Genomic DNA, 22,935 nt, shown 5'->3' on the forward strand with positions numbered 1-22,935 from the left:
CCTCAAGCAAAGGCTCACACGGACATTGTCCTGGCCTTTCTCAGATCTCACGGATGGAAAGTGAACGTGGAAAAGAGTTCTCTATCTCCGTCAACAAGGGTTCCCTTCTTGGGAACAATAATAGACTCCTTAGAAATGAGGATTTTTCTGACAGAAGCCAGAAAAACAAAACTTCTAGACTCTTGTCGGATACTTCATTCCGTTCCTCTTCCTTCCATAGCGCAGTGCATGGAAGTGATAGGTTTGATGGTAGCGGCAATGGACATAGTTCCTTTTGCGCGCATTCATCTAAGACCATTACAACTGTGCATGCTCAGTCAGTGGAATGGGGACTATACAGACTTGTCTCCGAAGATACAAGTAAATCAGAGGACCAGAGACTCACTCCGTTGGTGGCTGTCCCTGGACAACCTGTCACAAGGGATGACCTTCCGCAGACCAGAGTGGGTCATTGTCACGACCGACGCCAGTCTGATGGGCTGGGGCGCGGTCTGGGGACCCCTGAAAGCTCAGGGTCTTTGGTCTCGGGAAGAATCTCTTCTACCGATAAATATTCTGGAACTGAGAGCGATATTCAATGCTCTCAAGGCTTGGCCTCAGCTAGCGAGGGCCAAGTTCATACGGTTTCAATCAGACAACATGACAACTGTTGCGTACATCAACCATCAGGGGGGAACAAGGAGTTCCCTAGCGATGGGAGAAGTGACCAAAATCATTCTATGGGCGGAGTCTCACTCCTGCCACCTGTCTGCTATCCACATCCCAGGAGTGGAAAATTGGGAAGCGGATTTTCTGAGTCGTCAGACATTGCATCCGGGGGAGTGGGAACTCCATCCGGAAATCTTTGCCCAAGTCACTCAACTGTGGGGCATTCCAGACATGGATCTGATGGCCTCTCGTCAGAACTTCAAAGTTCCTTGCTACGGGTCCAGATCCAGGGATCCCAAGGCGGCTCTAGTGGATGCACTAGTAGCACCTTGGACCTTCAAACTAGCTTATGTGTTCCCGCCGTTTCCTCTCATCCCCAGGCTGGTAGCCAGGATCAATCAGGAGAGGGCGTCGGTGATCTTGATAGCTCCTGCGTGGCCACGCAGGACTTGGTATGCAGATCTGGTGAATATGTCATCGGCTCCACCATGGAAGCTACCTTTGAGACGAGACCTTCTTGTTCAGGGTCCGTTCGAACATCCGAATCTGGTCTCACTCCAGCTGACTGCTTGGAGATTGAACGCTTGATCTTATCGAAGCGAGGGTTCTCAGATTCTGTTATCGATACTCTTGTTCAGGCCAGAAAGCCTGTAACTAGAAAGATTTACCACAAAATTTGGAAAAAATATATCTGTTGGTGTGAATCTAAAGGATTCCCTTGGGACAAGGTTAAGATTCCTAAGATTCTATCCTTCCTTCAAGAAGGATTGGAAAAAGGATTATCTGCAAGTTCCCTGAAGGGACAGATTTCTGCCTTGTCTGTGTTACTTCACAAAAAGCTGGCAGCTGTGCCAGATGTTCAAGCCTTTGTTCAGGCTCTGGTCAGAATCAAGCCTGTTTACAAACCTTTGACTCCTCCTTGGAGTCTCAACTTAGTTCTTTCAGTTCTTCAGGGGGTTCCGTTTGAACCCTTACATTCCGTTGATATTAAGTTATTATCTTGGAAAGTTTTGTTTTTGGTTGCAATTTCTTCTGCTCGAAGAGTTTCAGAATTATCTGCTCTGCAGTGTTCTCCTCCTTATCTGGTGTTCCATGCAGATAAGGTGGTTTTACGTACTAAACCTGGTTTTCTTCCAAAAGTTGTTTCTAACAAAAACATTAACCAGGAGATTATCGTACCTTCTCTGTGTCCGAAACCAGTTTCGAAGAAGGAACGTTTGTTGCACAATTTGGATGTTGTTCGCGCTCTAAAATTCTATTTAGATGCTACAAAGGATTTTAGACAAACATCTTCCTTGTTTGTTGTTTATTCCGGTAAAAGGAGAGGTCAAAAAGCAACTTCTACCTCTCTCTCTTTTTGGATTAAAAGCATCATCAGATTGGCTTACGAGACTGCCGGACGGCAGCCTCCCGAAAGAATCACAGCTCATTCCACTAGGGCTGTGGCTTCCACATGGGCCTTCAAGAACGAGGCTTCTGTTGATCAGATATGTAGGGCAGCGACTTGGTCTTCACTGCACACTTTTACCAAATTTTACAAGTTTGATACTTTTGCTTCTTCTGAGGCTATTTTTGGGAGAAAGGTTTTGCAAGCCGTGGTGCCTTCCATTTAGGTGACCTGATTTGCTCCCTCCCTTCATCCGTGTCCTAAAGCTTTGGTATTGGTTCCCACAAGTAAGGATGACGCCGTGGACCGGACACACCTATGTTGGAGAAAACAGAATTTATGTTTACCTGATAAATTACTTTCTCCAACGGTGTGTCCGGTCCACGGCCCGCCCTGGTTTTTTAATCAGGTCTGATAATTTATTTTCTTTAACTACAGTCACCACGGTATCATATGGTTTCTCCTATGCAAATATTCCTCCTTAACGTCGGTCGAATGACTGGGGTAGGCGGAGCCTAGGAGGGATCATGTGACCAGCTTTGCTGGGCTCTTTGCCATTTCCTGTTGGGGAAGAGAATATCCCACAAGTAAGGATGACGCCGTGGACCGGACACACCGTTGGAGAAAGTAATTTATCAGGTAAACATAAATTCTGTTTTTTCAAACCCGATAATACATTTTCCTTGAAACAGACTTACAAGCCTGTATCATAGTGCTAATCACCGAGTCAGAAAAACCTCTATGACTAAGCACTAAGCGTTCAATTTCCATGCCATTAAATTTAGAGATTTGAGATCCTGATGGAAAAATGGCCCTTGAGACAGAAGGTCTGGCCTTAAAGGGACACTGAACCCAAATTTTTTCTTTTGTGATTCAGATAGAGCATGCAATTTTAAGCAACTTTCTAATTTACTTCTATTATCAAATTTTCTTCATTCTTGGTATGTTTATTTGAAAAGCAAGAATGTAAGTTTAGATGCCGGCCCATTTTTGGTGAACAACCTGGGTTGTCCTTGCTGATTGGACAGCACCAGTAAACAAACAAGTGCTGTCCATGGTTCCAAACCAACAATTTGCTGGCTCCTTAGCATAGATGCCTTCTTTTTCAAATAAAGAGAGCAAGAAAATGATGAAAAATTGATAATATAAGTAAATTAGAAAGTTAATTGCATGCTCTATCTGAATCATGAAAGAAAAAAATGTGGGTTCAGTGTCCCTTTAAAGGAAGTGGCCAAGGTTGGCAACTGGACATCCTGACAAGGTCCGCATACCATAACCTGAGAGGCCAAGCTGGAGCTATCAGAAACACATAAGATCGTTCCATTATGATCTTAGAGATCACCTTTGGAAGAAGAACCAGAGGTGGAAAAATGTAAGCAGGTTGGTAAAACCAAGGAACTGCTTGAGCATCTACCATCTCCGCCTGAGGATCCTTGAACCTGGAGAGGTATCTTGGAAGCTTCTTGTTCAGACGCGAGGCCATCAGATCTATTTCTGGTGGACCCCACATCTGTACCAATTGAAAAAACACATCTGGATGGAGAGACCACTCTCCCGGATGTAAAGTCTGAGATAATCTGCTTCCCAATTGTCTACTCCTGGGATATGAATCGCAGAAATTTAACAAGAGTTGGACTCCGCCCAAGAAAGTATCAGAGATACTTCTTTCATTGCTGAAGGACTGCGAGTCCCCCCTTGATGTTTGACATATGCCACTCTAGTGATATTGTCTGTCTGAAACTGAATATAAAGTTCTCTCCAGCCAAGCCTCAAGAGCTCTGAAAATAGCACAGAGTTCTAAAATCTTGATTGGTAACCTCACCTCCTGAGGTTCCAAACCCCTTGTGCTGTCAGAAACCCCCCAGACAGCTCCCCAACCTGTAAGACTTGCATCTGTTGTGATCACAGTCCAGGGAGAACGAACGAAAGAGGCCCCTTGAACAATAAGGTGATGGTTTAACCACCAAGTCAGAGAGTGTTGAATGTTGGGACTTAAGTATATCAACTGTGATATCTGAGTATAATCCCTGCACCATTGGTGCAACATGCTAAGCTGAAGAGGTCTCATATGAAAACGAGCATTCGATACTGCAATCATGAGACCTAAAACTTCCATGCACATAGCCACTGAAGGGAATAATAGAGACTGAAGTTTTAGACAAGCTAACACTAACTTCATTCGTCTCTTGTCTGTCAAAGAAAGAGTCATGGACACTGAATCTATCTGAAAACCTAAAAAGGTGACCTTTGTTTTTGGAATCAAGAAACTCTTTTGTAAATTGATCCTCCAACCATGTCTTTGAAGAAACGACACAAGTTGTTTCATGTGAGATTCTGTTAAATGAAAAGATTGAGCTAGTACCAAGATATCATCCAAATAAGGAAACACCGCAATACCCTGCTCTCTGATTACAGATAGAAGGGCACCGAGAACCTTTGAAAAGATTCTCGGAGCTGTCGCTAAGCCAAACGGAAGAGCGACAAATTGGTAATGCTTGTCTAGAAAAGAGAATCTCAGAAACCGATAGTGATCTGGGTGAATCGGAATATGAAGATAAGCATCCTGTAAGTCTATTGTGGACATGAAATGACCTTGGTCTGAATGAATCTTCCTTCTTTGGGACAATGAACAGATTTGAATAAAAACCCAAACCTGTTCCTGTAGAGGAACAGGAACAATCACCCCTGAAAGCTCTAGATCTGAAATACACTTCAGAAAAGCCTGAGCCTTTACAGGGTTTGTTGGAACATGGGAAAGAAAGAATTTTCCCATGGTAGGTCTTTTTCTGAAACCTATTCGATACCCCTGAGAAACAGTATCCTGAATCCACTGATTTTGGACAGAATCTGCCCAAATGTCTTGAAACAATTTCAATCTGCCCCCCCCCACCAGTTGAACTGGTTTGAGGGTCGCACCTTCATGCAGTCTTAGGGGCTGTATTTGGTTTCTTATAAGGCTTGGATTAATTCCAATTTATGGATGGTCTCCAATTGGAACCAGAGGCTTTAGGGGAAGGAGTGTTTTTTTGTTCCTTAGTCTGACGAAAGGAACGAAAACTATTGGAAGCTTTAAATTTATCCTTAGATTTTTTTATCTTGGGGCAGAAATAGTGATAGTGGAGATAATAGATTCCAATTGAGAACCAAATAAATTATTACCTTGAAAAGATAAAGATAGTAATCTAGATTTAGACACCATATAAGCATTCCATGATTTAAGCCATAAAGCTCTTCTAGATAGAATAGCTAAAAACATAGATTTAATATCAATCTTAATAATATCAAATATTATTTCAGTATAAGTCAGTAATACTCCAGCACCAGTGGTAATACAAGTGCACGCTGGAAGAGCCCCTGCTTGTAGGCTCCAACACATCCACAATCAAATAACTCCAGCAGCACATCAAGGGTTAACAATTTCCAAACCTTTTATTGTACCAGGAGGAAAGCAAACATGACGTTTCGGGCTCAAATGCCCTTAATCATATGACCTTTTTACAACACACACATTACTTAAATACCTGTCACCATAGGTGCAACTAATCTAATACAATTTCATCAAATACCTATCCTTTAAATCTAGACGCCACCTAGTGGTCAAAGTATAGAATTACACCTTAATAAAAAGTCTAACAGTGTTACATATTCACATTTTGGCATTAAACTACATCAAACAAATAAATAAATAGTTACAAATCTAGAGAGAAGGGATTCTTCTTCGCAGCACTCTTATTTAGAAAAAGGAATAGCAGAATCTGGAAAAAAACAGAATTTATGCTTACCTGATAAATTACTTTCTCTTGCGGTGTATCCAGTCCACGGATTCATCCTTACTTGTGGGATATTCTCATTCCCCACAGGAAGTGGCAAAGAGAGCACACAGCAGAGCTGTCCATATAGCTCCCCCTCTGGCTCCGCCCCCCAGTCATTCGACCGACGGTTAGGAGAAAAAGGAGAAACCATAGGGTGCATTGGTGACTGTAGTTTAAACAATAAATTTCAACCTGACTTAATTGCCAGGGCGGGCCGTGGACTGGATACACCGCAAGAGAAAGTAATTTATCAGGTAAGCATAAATTCTGTTTTCTCTTGCAAGGTGTATCCAGTCCACGGATTCATCCTTACTTGTGGGATACCAATACCAAAGCTTTAGGACACGGATGAAGGGAGGGAACAAGACAGGTAACCTAAACGGAAGGCAACACTGCTTGCAAAACCTTTCTCCCAAAAATAGCCTCCGAAGAAGCAAAAGTATTGAATTTGTAAAATTTGGCAAAAGTATGCAGTTAAGACCAAGTCGCTGCCTTACAAATCTGTTCAACAGAAGCCTCATTCTTGAAAGCCCAAGTGGAAGCCACAGTTCTGGTGGAATGAGCTGTAATTCGTTCAGGAGGCTGCTGCCCAGCAGTCTCATAAGCCAATCGGATGATGCTTTTCAACCAGAAGGAAAGAGAGGTAGCAGTCGCTTTCTGACCTCTCCTCTTACCGGAATAGACAACAAACAAAGATGATGTTTGTCTGAAATCCTTGGTTGCTTGTAAATAGAATTTCAAAGCACGAACCACATCAAGATTGTGTAAAAGCCATTCCTTCTTAGAAGCTGGATTAGGACACAGAGAAGGAACAACTATTTCCTGGTTAATATTCTTGTTAGAAGAAACTTTAGGAAGAAAACCAGGTTTGGTACGCAAAACTACCTTATCTGCATGGAACACCAAATAGGGTGAATTACACTGCAAAGCAGACAATTCTAAAACTCTTCGAGCAGAAGATATAGCTACCAAAAAACAAAACTTTCCAAGATAATAACTTAATATCTATGGAATGTAAAGGTTCAAACGGAACTCCTTGAAGAACTGAAAGAACTAAATTTAGACTCCATGGAGGAGCCACAGGTCTATAGACAGGCTTGATTCTGACTAAAGCCTGTGCAAACGCTTGAACGTCTGGTACTTCTGCCAGACGCTTGTGTAAAAGGATAGACAGAGCGGATATCTGTCCCTTTAAGGAACTAGCTGACAAACCTTTCTCCAATCCTTCTTGGAGAAAAGACAATATCCTTGGAATCCTAATCTTACTCCACGAGTAACCCTTGGATTCACACCAAAAAAGATATTTCCGCCATATCTTATGGTAAATTTTCCTGGTGACAGGCTTTCTAGCTTGGATCAGAGTATCTATGACTGATTCAGAAAACCCACGCTTGGATAAAATTAAGCGTTCAATCTCCAAGCAGTCAGCTGCAGAGAAACTAGATTTGGATGCTTGAATTAGAAGATCCTGCCTCGTTGGCAGTGTCCATGGTGGGACAGATGACATGTCCACTAGGTCTGCATACCAAGTCCTGCGTGGCCACGCAGGCGCTATCAGAATTACTGAGGCCTTCTCCTGTTTGATTCTGGCTACCAGCCGAGGGAGAAGGGGAAACGGTGGAAAGACATAAGCTAGATTGAAGGACCAAGGCGCTACTAGAGCATCTATCAATGCCGCCTTGGGGTCCCTGGACCTGGATCCGTAAAGAGGAAGTTTGGTGTTCTGACGGGACGCCATCAGATCCAACTCTGGAATGCCCCATAGCTGGGTCAGCTGAGCAAAAACCTCCGGGTGGAGTTCCCACTCCCCCGGGTGAAAAGTCTGACGACTTAGGAAATCCACTTCCCAGTTGTCTACTCCTGGGATGTTAATTGCAGATAGATGGCAAGAGAGATCCTCCGCCCACCTGATTATTTTGGTTACTTCCTTCATCGCTAAGGAACTCTTTGTTCCTCCCTGATGATTGATGTATGCTACAGTCGTGATGTTGTCCGACTGAAATCTGATGAATTTGGCCGCCGCTAGCTGAGGCCATGCCTGGAGCGTGTTGAATATCGCTCTCAGTTCCAAAATGTTTATCGGGAGAAGAGACTCTTCCCGAGACAATAGGCCCTGAGCTTTCAGGGAGCCCCAGACCGCGCCCCAGCCTAACAGACTGGCGTCGGTCGTTACAATGATCCACTCCGGTCTGCGGAAACACATTCCCTGAGACAGGTGATCCTGAGACAACCACCAGAGAAGAGAATCTCTGGTTTTCTGGTCCAGTTAGATTTGAGGAGACAAATCTGCATAATCCCCATTCCACTGTTTGAGCATGCACAATTGCAGTGGTCTGAGATGAATTCGAGCAAAAGGGACTACGCCCATTGCTGCTACCATTAATCCGATTACCTCCATGCACTGAGCTACAGATGGCCGAGGAACGGAATGAAGAGCTCGGCAAGTAGTTAAAAGCTTTAACCTTCTGACCTCCGTCAGAAATATTTTAATTTCTACCAAGTCTATTAATGTTCCCAGGAAGGGAACCCTTGTGAGCGGGGACAGAGAACTTTTTTCGGTGTTCACCTTCCACCCGTGAGACCTTAGAAAGGCCAGAACAATCTCGGTATGAGCCTTGGCTCTGGGAAAAAGACGACGCCTGTATTAAGATGTCTTCCAGGTAAGGTGCTACTGCAATGCCCCGCGGTCTCAGTACCGCTAGAAGGGACCCTAGCACTTTTGTGAAAATTCTGGGAGCGGTGGCCAACCCGAAGGGAAGGGCCACGAACTGGTAATGCTTGTCCAGAAAGGCGAACCTTAGGAACTGATGGTGATCTTTGTGGATAGGAATATGAAGGTACGCATCCTTTAGATCCACGGTAGTCATATATTGACCTTCCTGGATCATCGGTAAGATTGTCCGAATGGTCTCCATTTCGAATGATGGAATTTGTTTAGAATCTTTAGATCCAGGATTGGCCTTAAAGTTCCTTCCTTTTTGGGAACCACAAACAGGTTTGAGTAAAAACCCAGTCCTTGTTCTGTAATTGGAACTGGATATATCACTCCCATCTTGATTAGATCTTCTACACAGCGTAAGAACGCCTCTTTCTTTGTCTGGTCTGTAGACAGACAAGAAATGTGGAACCTTCCCCTTGGAGGAGAGTCCTTGAATTCTAGAAGATATCCCTGAGCAACGATCTCTAATGCCCAGGGATCGGGAACATCTCTTGCCCAAGCCTGAGCAAAGAGAGAGAGTCTGCCCCCTACCAGATCCGGTCCCGGATCGGGGGCTACCCCTTCATGCTGTCTTAGTAGCAGCCGCAGGCTTTTTGGCCTGTTTACCCTTGTTCCAGCCCTGCAAAGGTTTCCAGGTTGCCTTGGGCTGTGAAGCGTTACCCTCTTGCTGTGCGGTTGCAGAGGTTGAAGCAGGACCGCTCCTGAAGTTGCGAAAGGAACGAAAATTAGCCTTGTTTTTAGCCTTAAAAGGCCTATCTTGCGGGAGGGCATGGCCCTTTCCCCCAGTGATATCCGAAATAATCTCTTTCAACTCGGGTCCAAAAAGGAATATTTAGTAATTTTGTTTTGGACGACACGTCGGCCGACCATGACTTGAGCCAAAGCGCTCTGCGCGCCATGATGGCAAAACCAGAATTTTTCGCCGCTAACTTAGCTAATTGCAAAGCGGCATCTGTGATAAAAAAATTAGCCAGTTTTAGAGCATTAATTCTATCCATGACTTCGTCATATGAAGTCTCCCTCTGGAGCGACTCCTCCAGCGCCTCAAACCAAAAAGCCGCTGCAGTAGTTACAGGAATAATGCAGGCAATAGGTTGGAGAAGGAAACCTTGTTGAACAAATATTTTCTTTAGTAAACCTTCTAATTTTTTATCCATAGGATCTTTGAAAACACAACTGTCATCAATTGGTATGGTTGTGCGCTTGACTAGTGTTGAAACTGCCCCCTCTACCTTAAGGACCGTCTGCCACGCGTCCCGTCTGGGATCAGTTATGTGGAACATTTTCTTAAAGATAGAGGGGGGAACAAAAGGTACACCTGGTCTCTCCCACTCCCTAGCAACAATATCCGCCACCCTCTTAGGGATCCGAAACGCATCAGTGTATACAGGGACTTCTAGATATTTTACACAATTTCTCTGGGACCACCATAGGGTCACAATCATCCAGAGTTGATAAAACCTCCCTAAGCAGAACGCGGAGGTGTTCCAATTTAAATTTAAACGCTAGTGAATCTGATTCTGCCCGCTGATAAACTTTTCCTGAGTCAGAAATTTCTCCCTCAGACATCAGGGTACATCAGATAAACCTCCCAAAGCTTCCGACTGCTCCTCATCTGTTCTCAAAACAGAGCTATCGCACTTTTTAGGGAAAACTGGCAGTTTGGATAGAAAGGCCGCAAGGGAATTATCCATGACTGCCGCCAGTTGTTGCAATGTAATAGGTGCCAATGCACTAGAGGTACTAGGTATCGCTTTAGCGGGCGTAACTGGTGATGACACATGGGGAGAGGAAGGCGGACTATTCTCATTACCTTCAGTCAAAGAATCATCTAGGGCTATATTTTTAAGTGACACAATATGATCCTTAAAGTGTATAGACACATTAGTGCACTTGGGACACATTTTGAGTGGGGTTTTCCACCATGGCTTCTGAACACATAGAGCAAGGCTTTTCCTTAGTGTCAGACATGTTTAACAGATTAGTATTATACACAAGCAGGTTTGGAAAAAACACTTTATCAAGTAAAAAATACAATTTGCAATAAATGGTACTGTGCCTTTAAGAAATAAAAGCGCACACAATTTTACAAAACGGTGAAAAATGAACCAAATCTCTTGAAATTTTTACAGTCTGTGCCTAATGCTTCGATATGATTGCACAGCAAGTTTCAGCCTTATTAACCCTTTAATGCCCAAACCGTAGCAAACAACCGGTTAATAAACTACAGCACCTTGCCACAGCAGCCTGCTGTGGCCCTACCTTCCCTTAAGGATTGGATTTGAGAAAAGCAAGCCTCCTGAAGTCCTCAAGCAGTCTCTGGACCCATGTGAAGCAGCATGCAAAGAAATCTGTCAGAATAAACTGCACAACTGAGGCGTGAAATTAGGCCCCTCCCACTCCACTCCGGAGCTGTGGGTCCTTCAGAACCCAATTTAGGTGACTAAAAATAATGCCATGTGGAATAAAACCCCAAATAAACACACCAAAAGTGCGTTAAAGGTATTAATAAAGAGTATTTTGTTAAATAAAATAATCGATTGCCCTGCAAAAGTGTTAACCAGTCTATTGAGCCCTCTTAAATAAGCCTCTAGTTCTATACTAAGTCTCAGAACATGGCTTACCCTTCCCACATGGGGAATCTTGTCAGTCTTCTAGCATTATCTTGTCTTGACTAGAAAAAAGATGACTGAAACATACTTCAAAGCAGTTAAGCCTGCAAACTGTTCCCCCCCAACTGAAGTTTTCTGGTACTCCTCAGTCCTGTGTGGTAACAGCAATGGATTTTAGTTACAACATGCTAAAATCATTTTCCTCTCAGCAGAATTCTTCATCACATTTCTGCCAGAGAGTAAATAGCACAAACCGGTACTATTTAAAAATAATAAACTTTTGATTGAAGATATAAAACTACAAATCTAACACCAAATTCACTTTACCCTCCCGTGGAGATGCCCTATCTGTTAGAGCGGCAAAGAGAATGACTGGGGGGCGGAGCCAGAGGGGGAGCTATATGGACAGCTCTGCTGTGTGCTCTCTTTGCCACTTTCTGTGGGGAATGAGAATATCCCACAAGTAAGGATGAATCCGTGAACTGGATACACCTTGCAAGAGAAATCAAATTAGAGAAAAATATTAAAATCTATCTCACGATTCATACCTTTTGGATATAAACAATCCAATTTATATATCCACATTGATTCTTTTTTAAGATCAACTCCCTGTCACCACCTCTCCGTGAGACAGGGACATGATCTATAATTTGAAATTTAAGTTGTGCAATGGAGTGACCAAAAGTCAAAAAATGGTTAGAGACTGGAGCATTAAAATCCTTACACCTTATATTGGACTTGTGTTGTATGATCCTCTCTCTCACCCTCTGGGTGGTCTCTCCAATATAGATCCACCCACATGGACACTTAATTAGGTAGATCACATACCCTGTATTGCATGTAAAAAAGCCATTAATCTTATAGATCTTGCCAGTAAGCGGATGTGCAAAAGTGGGACCTTAAAAACCATATTATTACAATTTGCACAACCCAAACAGGGATAGGAACCTAGGTTCTTACTTGAGATATAACTTTGTTTTAGTTTCTTACTGCCAATATCAGCCCTTACAAGTCTATCCTTAATACTGGAGCCTTTCCTAAATGCAGACATAGGGCCATTAGCAAAAGCTTGTACACCCGGATGACATTCTTTTAACATGAACCAGTGTTTCTTGAAACTCTGATTGCGCTATGGAGAGTGTGATACCGCTCATTTTTTTGCGTTATTTACGCACTAGGTTTAGCGCACAACTTATAATCTTGGTGACAGTAAGCAATGTAATAGAAAACAAGCAGGCTGAAGAAGTCCTCTCACTAAAATGATCCAACATGTTCTAGCAGAACGTGCCTTACTTTGACTTTGAATCTATCTATGGTCTATGATAAAACATGTCCTGCTGAAATATTTTAAACCATTTTAGTGAGGGGGCATCTTCACTCTGAATATTTTTTTCTTATATAATGCTATGTGATTTTAAAATGAGTAGCTAAATAAGTGATTTTTTTACTGTTATGACAAGCTAGCAGTATGTGATGTACCATATCATTGCCATGCCTTAAAACATTTTTAAAATGTGGTCTTTGTCAAAATATTTGGCACTCTAAGGATGATCAGTGTGCCACAATTGCACACGTGAGATATTTTAGGTAGTTACCTTCATAACGTCAGAGGTCTGCAAGTGCATTTCATCTACAGCTTCAGACTAGGATGTATAAGCATTTAACGTTTAAGGACTTTCACTATTAATAGTTGTGCATTGTAGAGAGTGTGGCAAAGGCACAGTCAGGATCTGATCGGCAACTAGAGGATAGTTATCCAATCAAGAATACGTTCTCTCATGCTTTAATTTAAATTTGTTTGCTAAAAGATGAAAACAATAATAAATATGATTGCTATTAAGAATGTGCCTTATAGTGAGCTAACATATCTGTTAACATTTTCAGATACTGTGATGACTGGAGGATAATTGGAACTAGCAAATCATCATCTGCCTTTAAAGGTAAGAAATATACATTTTTTGCTGTATGAGGACAGCTTTTAGCCAATAAGTGGATCTGTAATGTAGATGTTGATTATCTGCGGAGAGCTTGTAATTGTATGTGTTTCTGTTTTTCTATTAAGTATCAAGTGTTGTAGTAGGAATATGTGTGTAATTTCTGATTTTTTTTGTACATGGGTTAGAGCAACGTTGTCCAATGTGCCAGTGGTAACCAGTCATTTTTCAGGGTGATGTACCAGGTTATAGCACTGAGTTGCTTTTAATGCTGCGTTTACTCAGACAAATGGTGCTAATTTTCACCCCTCAATCCCCCATTAGGTGTGTGACTTTATGATATGTACCCTTCCAACATTACTATAGTTTCTCCTGTGAAGAAAAGAATTACAGGTGCTAGGGGGAGTAAGGGGTAAATAAATACAGCTTATCTCCCTTGAAGTGTAAAGAGTAAGCAAGGTATATTGTATACCTCTTGCCTAATGACCTTCAAAAATATATTTTGGGAGAGGAGGAAGGAATGGAATTGTATCTGTGTTATAGTGATCAGATATTATCATAAACTTATGTGCTTTTATTGTCCATTGGCAATGAATGATCAAGGAAAGAATCAGTAATCCCCTCTCTTGCAGCCACTACTTTTTTTTTATAACTTCTTAAATTGTATGTTAAAAAGTTTATAGGTGCTGGAGAATTGTGCGGCTTGGCCATTGTATAATTATATATTTTATATATATATATATATATATATATATATATATATATATATATATATATATATATATATATGTTACGGGTAAAGTAAGAAATTTGGTGGGTAGCGCCCAATGTACTGCAATTCCCACATCTAGACTATTTATTTTGCCCTGAATTGCGCTTGCTTATTAATGGCTACATTTAACCACAAATAAGCAAGCGTAACCCAGGTTCTGAACTAAAAATGGGCTAGCTCCTAAGCTTTACATTCCTGCTTTTTTTAATAAAGATAGCAAGAGAACAAAGAAAAAATGATAATATGAGTAAATTAGAAAGTTGCTTAAAATTGCATGCTCTATCTGAATCATGAAAGAAAAAACAAAATGTATGCTTACCTGATAAATTTATTTCTCTTGTGGTGTATCCAGTCCATGGATCATCCATTACTTGTGGGATATTCTCCTTCCCAACAGAAAGCTGCAAGAGGATCACCCACAGCAGAGCTGTCTATATAGCTCCTCCCCTAACTGCCACCCCCAGTCATTCGACCGAAGACAAGCAAGAGAAAGGAGAAGCTATAGGGTGCAGTGGTGATTGTAGTTTAAAAATAAAAAAAAAATGCCTTAAAATGACAGGACGGGCCGTGGACTGGATACACCACAAGAGAAATAAATTTATCAGGTAAGCATAAATTTTGTTTTCTCTTGTAAGGTGTATCCAGTCCACGGATCATCCATTACTTGTGGGATACCAATACCAAAGCTATAGGACACAGATGAAGGGAGGGACAAGGCAGGCGATTTAACGGAAGGCACCACTGCCTGTAAGACCTTTCTCCCAAAAATAGCCTCCGAAGAAGCAAAAGTATCAAATTTGTAGAATTTAGAAAAAGTATGAAGCGAAGACCAAGTCGCCGCCTTACAAATCTGTTCAACAGAAGCCTCATTCTTAAAAGCCTATGTGGAAGCTACCGCTCTAGTAGAATGAGCTGTAATTCTTTCAGGAGGCTGCTGGCCAGCAGTCTCATAAGCTAAGCGGATTATACTTCTTAGCCAAGAAGAAAGAGAAGTTGCCGAAGCCTTTTGGCCTCTCCTCTGTCCAGAGTAGACAACAAACAATGCAGATGTTTGACGAAAATCTTTAGTAGCTTGTAAATAAAACTTTAAAGCACGAACCACGTCAAGATTGTGTAATAGACGTTCCTTCTTTGAAGAAGGATTAGGACACAGTGACGGAACAACAATCTCCTGATTGATATTCTTATTAGATACCACCTTAGGTAGAAAACCAGGTTTGGTACGTAACACTACCTTATCTGCATGGAAAATGAGATAAGGGGAATCACATTGTAAAGCAGATAACTCTGAAACTCTTCAAGCCGAGGAGATAGCTACTAAAAACAGAACTTTCCAAGATAAGAGTTTAATATCTATGGAATGCAAAGGTTCAAACGGAACCCCTTGAAGAACTTTAAGAACTAAATTTAAACTCCATGGCGGAGCAACAGGTTTAAACACAGGCTTGATTCTAACCAAAGCCTGACAAAACGCCTGAACATCTGGAACCTCAGCCAGACGTTTGTGCAAAAGAATAGACAGAGCAGAAATCTGTCCCTTTAAGGAACTAGCTGACAAACCCTTCTCCAATCCTTCTTGGAGAAAGGATAGTATCCTAGGAATCCTGACTTTACTCCATGAGTAACCCTTGGATTCACACCAATGAAGATATTTACACCATATCTTATGATAGATTTTCCTGGTGACAGGCTTTCGCGCCTGTATTAAGGTATCAATGACCGACTCGGAGAAACCACGCTTTGATAAAATCAAGCGTTCAATCTCCAAGCAGTCAGACGCAGAGAAATTAGATTTGGATGGTTGAAAGGACCCTGAAGTAGAAGGTCCTGTCTCAGCGGCAGAGTCCATGGTGGAAAGGATGACATGTCCACCAGATCTGCATACCAAGTCCTGCATGGCCACGCAGGTGCTATCAAAATCACCGAAGCTCTCTCCTGCTTGATCTTGGCAATCAGACGAGGGAGCAGAGGAAATGGTGGAAAAACATAAGCCAGGTTGAAGGACCAAGGCGCTGCTAGAGCATCTATCAGTGCTGCCTTGGGATCCCTGGACCTGGATCCGTAACAAGGAAGCTTGGCGTTCTGACGAGACGCCATGAGATCCAGTTCTGGTTTGCCCCAAAGTTGAATCAACTGCGCAAACACCTCCGGATGGAGTTCCCACTCCCCCGGATGAAAAGTCTATCGACTTAGAAAATCTGCCTCTCAGTTCTCTACTCCTGAGATATGGATAGCTGATAGAAGGCAAGAGTGAACCTCTGCCCATAGAATTATTTTTGAAACCTCCAACATTGCTAGGGAACTCCTTGTTCTCCCTTGATGGTTGATGTAGGCTACAGTCGTGATATTGTCCGACTGAAATCTGATGAACCTGACCGCAGCAAGTTGAGGCCAAGCCTGTAGAGCATTGAATATCGCTCTTAGTTCCAGAATGTTTATCGGAAGAAGTGCCTCCTCCTGAGTCCACGAGCCCTGAGCCTTCAGGGAGTTCCAGACTGCACCCCAGCCCAAAAGGCTGGCATCTGTCGTTACTATTGTCCAATCTGGCCTGCGGAAGGTCATACCCTTGGACAGATGGACCCGAGATAGCCACCAGAGAAGAGAATCCCTGGTCTCTTGATCCAGATTTAGTAGAGGGGACAAATCTGTGTAATCCCCATTCTACTGACTGAGCATGCAGAGTTGCAGCGGTCTGAGATGTAGGCGGGCAAACGGCACTATGTCCATTGCCGCTACCATTAAGCCGATTACTTCCATACACTGAGCCACTGAAGGGCGAGAAGTAGAATAAAGTACACGGCAGGAATTTAGAAGTTTTGACAACCTGGCCTCTGTCAGGTAAATCTTCATTTCTACAGAATCTATCAGAGTTCCTAGGAAGGAAACTCTTGTGAGAGGGGATAGAGAACTCTTTTCTTCATTCACTTTCCACCCATGAGACCTCAGGAATGCCAGAACAATGTCCGTATGGGACCTGGCGATTTGAAAATTCAACGCCTGTATCAGAATGTCGTCTAGGTAAGGGGCCACTGCTATACTCCGCGGCCTTAGGACCGCCAGGAGTGACCCCAGAACCTTCGTAAAGATTCTTGGTGCCGTAGCTAACCCAAAGGGAAGAGCCACAAACTGGTAATGCCTGTCTAGGAAGGCGAACCTGAGAAACCGATGATGATCTCTGTGTATCGGAATGTGAAGATTAGCATCCTTTAAGTCCACGGTAGTCATATATTGACCCTCCTGGATCATAGGTAGGATGGTTCGAATAGTCTCCATCTTGAAGGATGGGACCCTGAGAAATTTGTTTAGGATCTTGAGATCTAAGATTGGTCTGAAGGTTCCCTCTTTCTTGGGAACTACAAACAGGTTTGAATAGAAGCCTTGCCCCTGTTCCTCCTTTGAAACTGGGTGGATCACTCCCATAACTAGGAGGTCTTGAACACAATGTAAGAATGCCTCTCTCTTTATCTGGTTTGCAGATAATTGTGAGAGATGAAATCTCCCTTTTGGGGAAGAAGCTTTGAAGTCCAGAAGATATCCCTGGGACACAATTTCCAACGCCCAGGGATCCTGGACATCTCTTGCCCAAGCCTGGGCGAAGAGAGAAAGTCTGCCCCCTACTAGATCCGTTACCAAAACGGGGGCTGATCTTTCATGCTGTCTTAGAGGCAGCAGCAGGTTTTTTGGCCTGCTTTCCTTTGTTCCAAGCCTGGTTAGGTCTCCAGACCGGCTTGGACTGGGCAAAATTTCCCTCTTGTTTTGTATTAGAGGAAGTTGAAGCTGCGCCACTCTTGAAGTTTCGAAAGGCACGAAAATTTGTCTGTTTGGTCCCTAATTTGTTGGACCTATCCTGAGGAAGGGCGTGACCTTTTCCTCCAGTAATATCAGAAATGATCTCCTTCAGTCCAGGCCCGAATAGGGTCTGCCCCTTGAAGGGAATGTTAAGAAGCTTAGACTTTGAAGTAACGTCAGCTGACCAGGATTTAAGCCATAACGCCCTACGCGCCTGAATAGCAAAACCTGAGTTCTTAGCCGTTAGTTTGGTTAAATGAACAACGGCGTCAGAAACAAATGAATTGGCTAGCTTAAGAGCTTTAAGCTTGTCAAGGATATCATCCAATGGGGTTTCTACCTGTAGAGCCTCTTCTAGAGACTCAAACCAGAAGGCCGCAGCAGCAGTGACAGGGGCAATGCATGCAAGGGGCTGGAGAATAAAACCTTGTTGAATAAACATTTTCTTAAGGTAACCCTCTAATTTTTTATCCATTGGATCTAGGAAAGCACAACTGTCCTCGACGGGGATAGTTGTACGCTTAGCTAGGGTAGAGACTGCTCCCTCCACCTTAGGGACCGTTTGCCACAAGTCCCATGTAGCGGCATCTATGGGAAACATCTTTTTAAAAACAGGAGGGGGAGAGAATGGTACACCTGGTCTATCCCATTCCTTAGTAATAATTTCTGAAAACCTCTTAGGTATTGGAAAAACATCAGTGTAAACAGGCACTGCATAGTATTTATCCAATCTACACAATTTCTCTGGGACTATAATCGTGTCACAGTCATCCAGAGTTGCTAAAACCTCCCTGAGCAACACGCGGAGGTGTTCAAGCTTAAATTTACATGTAGACATATCAGAATCAGGTTGAAGTGTCTTCCCTGAGTCAGAAAAATCACCCACAGATAGAAGCTCTCCTGCCTCAGCTTCTGCACCTTGTGAGGGTATATCAGACATAGCTACTAAAGCGTCAGAGAGCTCTGTATTTTTCCTAGCCCCAGAGCTGTCTCGCTTTCCTTGTAACCCTGGCAGTTTGGACAATACCGCTGTAAGGGTATGATCCATAACTGCCGCCATGTCGTGTAAGGTAAACGCTATGGGCGCGCTAGATGTACTTGGCGTCCCTTGAGCGGGAGTTATAGGTTCTGACACGTGGGGAGAGTTAGTCGGCATAACTTCCCCCTTGTCAATTTCCTCTGGTGATAAATCTTTTAAAGCAAGAATATGGTCTTTATAACTTATAGTAAGATCAGTGCATTTGGTACACATTCTAAGAGGGGGTTCCACAATGGCTTCTAAACATAATGAACAAGGAGTTTCCTCTATGTCAGACATGTTTAACAGACTAGTAATGAGACCAGCAAGCTTTGAAAACACTTTAATTAATGTGAAAAAGCAGAATATAAAAAACGGTACTGTGCCTTTAAGGGAAAAAAACAAACACAAAAACTGCAAAACAGTGAAAAAAGCAGTTAACTCTATGAAATTTTTGCAGTGTATATACTAGACTAAAATAGCATTGCACCCACTTGCAAATGGATGATTAACCCCTCAGGCTCAAAAACGAAGCAAAAAAACCGTAAAACCGTTTATAACAGTCACAAGCAAACTGCCACAGCTCTACTGTGGCTCCTACCTTCCCATAAAATGACTTTTGTAGTCACAAAAACCCTTTACAGAGGTCCAATATGTCAGGGGACTCCTTCAGGGAAGCTGGATGTCTCAGAATGTAAAAACTACTGCGCAATTAATTAGAGCGTGAAAATGGGCCCCTCCCACCATGCACTCAAAGTCAGAGGGCCTTAAAAACTACTCCTAGGAGTGAAATAACAGCCATGTGGAAAACTAGGCCCCAAAATAAAGATTTATCACCCTTAGTAAAAATCGTTCTTTATAAATCCTGTAAACGTTTAACATACTAAGCCATAAGAGCAAGTAACATGAATATTACCCTTTACTGCAAGCATGATGCCAGTCGTTATTAAATCACTGCAATCAGGCTTACCTTAAATATATCAGGCACTGTCAGCATTTTCTAGACTTCTTATCATCTCTCTAGAAAAAAATATACTGAACATACCTACCCACCGTGATGGACACTCAATTGATCTGGTATTCTCCTATCTCTGCTCTCTCTCTAATGTTGCATGTTGCCCATTTCCCATCTCAGACCACCATCTGCTCACCTTTAATCCTAATATAGATACTAAACCTACTTCCCCCTCTTGCCCGTGCACCAGCAGAAATCTGCACACTGTGGACGCTCCCCAACTCTCCAATCTCATTCAACTACGCCTACCCCACACTTTTGCTGGTGACTCCTCCTCTCTATTGCCCCTGTCTGTTGGAGTACCTCAAGGCTCTGTCCTGGGTCCTCTACTCTTCTCTATTTACACTTCTTCACTGGGTAAACTTGTCAACAGTTATGGCTTCAGCTATCACCTCTATGCTGACGATACCCAGATCTACCTTTCCACCCCTGCACTCTCTCCTTCTGTCAACTCTCACATCAGCGACTGCTTATCTGGCATTTCCTCCTGGATGGCCTCTCACCACCTAAAAATAAATATGTCCAAGACCGAACTACTTCTAATTCCCCCCTCTAGCTCCACTCCAGTCTCAAATTTTTCTATCACTGTTGGCGGCACCACTATCTCCCCATCACCCCAAGTCCGATGCCTCGGAGTCACGCTTGACTCAAATCTGTCCTTCATCCCCCACATCCAACTTCTCTCTTCATCCTGCCGCAACCACCTACGCAATATCTCCAAAATTCGCCCATTTCTGAGTGCTGAAACTACCAAACAGCTCATCCACTCCCTGGTAATTTCCCGACTTGACTACTGTAACAACTTACTAACTGGCCTCCCTCTCTCCCGCCTCTCTCCCCTCCAATCTGTCCTAAATGCATCTGCCAGACTAATCCACCTCTCTCGACGCTCTGCTTCTGCTGCGCCTCTCTGTGTGTCCCTTCACTGGCTCCCCATTCACAACAGAGTTCAATTCAAAATTCTCACCCTGACCTACAAAGCCCTCACCAATGCTGCCCCACCCTACCTGTCCTCACTCATCAACAAATATACTCCTGCCCGTCCCCTAAGATCCAACAACGACCTGCTTCTTGCATCCTCTACCATCACCTCCTCTCATTCTAGACTACAGGACTTCTCTCGTGCGGCACCAACCCTCTGGAACGCACTTCCTCGAGATGTCAGACTTGCCCCTAACATCTCCTCCTTTAAACGTTCCCTAAAGACCTTTCTGTTCAGGGAAGCTTATCACCCGACTTATTAACAAACTAACCAATTAACAGTTGCCCTCTATCTCCTCACTAATATCATTCTCACCTCTGCAGTCCCCACCTCCTGTTTCCCATCCTCCTACCCATCTAGATTGTAAGTTCCCACGGGAACAGGGCCCTCAATTCCCCCTGTATTTGTTTGTAAAATTTTGTGTCTTATCGTATTGTTTCTCCACTGTACTGTAATCCTTGTACCCATGGGCAGCGCTGGGGAATCTGTTGGCGCTTTATAAATAAAGAATAATAATAATAAAAAATAATACCTCAGGGCAGTTAATTCTGCAGGCCGTTCCCCCAGCTGAAGTTTTCCCATACTCTTCAGTTATGTGTGAGAACAGCAGTGGATCTTAGTTACAACCTGCTAAGATCATCAAAAACCTCAGGCAAAACTCTTCTTCTAATTTCTGCCTGAGGTAAAAACAGTACAACGCCGGTACCATTTAAAAATAACAAACTTTTGATTGAAGATAAACTACACTAAGTCACCACATATCTCTAGCTACTTCCCTTGTCGAGAGCTGCAAGAGAATGACTGGGGGTGGCAGTTAGGGGAGGAGCTATATAGACAGCTCTGCTGTGGCTGATCCTCTTAAAGCTTCCTGTTGGGAAGGAGAATATCCCACAAGTAATGGATGATCCGTGGACTGGATACACCTTACAAGAGAAAAAATGTATGCTTACCTGATAAATTTCTTTCTTTCCAGCCATGGAGAGTCCACAACGTCATTCCAATTACTAGTGGGATATTCAACTCCTGGCCAGCAGGAGGCGGCAAAGAGCACCCCAGCAGAGCTTTTAATTGTCACTTCCTTTACCCATAATCCCCAGTCTTTCAGCCAAAGAAAATGGAAAAAGAAGAAACACAAGGGTATAGAGGTGCCTGAGGTTTACTAAAAAAAAACTTCCAAATTATAATTTAAAAAGAGGGTGGGGTCATGGACTCTCTATGCCCGGAAAGAAAGAAATTTATCAGGTAAGCATAAATTTTGTTTTCTTTCCTATGGCATGAAGTGTCCACAACGTTATTCCAATTACTAGTGGGAACCAATACCCAAGCTAGAGGACACAGAATGAAAAGGGAGGGAGAAACAAGGTAGGAGGACCTAAACAGGAGGCACCATGCTTGAAGAACCTTTCTCCCAAAAGAGGCCTCAGCCAAGGCAAAAGTATCAAATTTGTAGAATTTGGAAAAAGTATGCAGAGGACCATGTTGCCGCCTTGCAAATCTGTTCTACAGAAGCTTCATTTTTAAAAGCCCAAGATGAGGAGACAAGCCTAGTGGAATGAGCCTTAATTCTCTCAGGAGGCTGCTGTCCAGCTGTCTCATAAGCTAAACAGATAACACTTTTTAACCAGAGGGAAAGAATAGTAGAAGTGGCCTTCTGACCTTTATGCTTACCAGAGAAAACCACAAACAGGTCAGAACACTACCGAAAATCTTTAGTTGCTTGGAGGTAAAATTGTAGAGCACACACAACATCTACGTTATGCAAAAGACATTCCTTATGGGAAGAAAAATTAGGACAAAAAGAAGGAACAACAATTTCCTGATTAATGTTTCAATCCGACACAACCTTAGGGAGAAACCCCAATTTAGTACAAAGAACCACCTTATCTTCATGAAAGTAAAAAAAAAAAGGACAGGGAATCACACTGCAGAGCTGAAAGCTCAGAAACTCTGCGAGCATAAGAAATAGCAAGGAGAAACAAAACCTTTCTGACCAGGGCCTGAACAAAGGCTTGAACATCTGGTAAATCTGCCAGACGTTTGTGCAAAAGAATAGTGCAGAAATCTGACCCTTTAGAGTACTGACTGAAAAACCTTTCTCCAGGCCATCCTGAAGAAAAGATAACATTTGGGGAATCCTCACCCGGCTCCAGGAGAAACCCTTAGATTTGCAACAAAAAAGGTATTTACGTCATACCTTAAGGCAAATCCTGCGAGTAACAGGTTTCCAATCCTGAAGCATAGTATCAA

At 43.0% G+C, this 22,935-nt stretch overlaps 1 protein-coding gene across 1 annotated transcript in view; it reads left to right on the forward strand.

Annotated features, from left to right (window-relative positions):
* C3H11orf65 (chromosome 3 C11orf65 homolog) overlaps nt 1-22,935 on the forward strand; it is a 127,380-nt gene that overhangs the window by 97,831 nt on the left and 6,614 nt on the right. Inside the window, exon 8 of the mRNA XM_053705059.1 lies at nt 13,063-13,118. Coding sequence (XP_053561034.1) covers nt 13,063-13,118 — 56 coding nt within the window. The remainder of the gene's footprint in view (nt 1-13,062; nt 13,119-22,935) is intronic.

Source organism: Bombina bombina, chromosome 3, assembly GCF_027579735.1.
Source record: "Bombina bombina isolate aBomBom1 chromosome 3, aBomBom1.pri, whole genome shotgun sequence".
Lineage (NCBI taxonomy): Eukaryota > Metazoa > Chordata > Amphibia > Anura > Bombinatoridae > Bombina > Bombina bombina.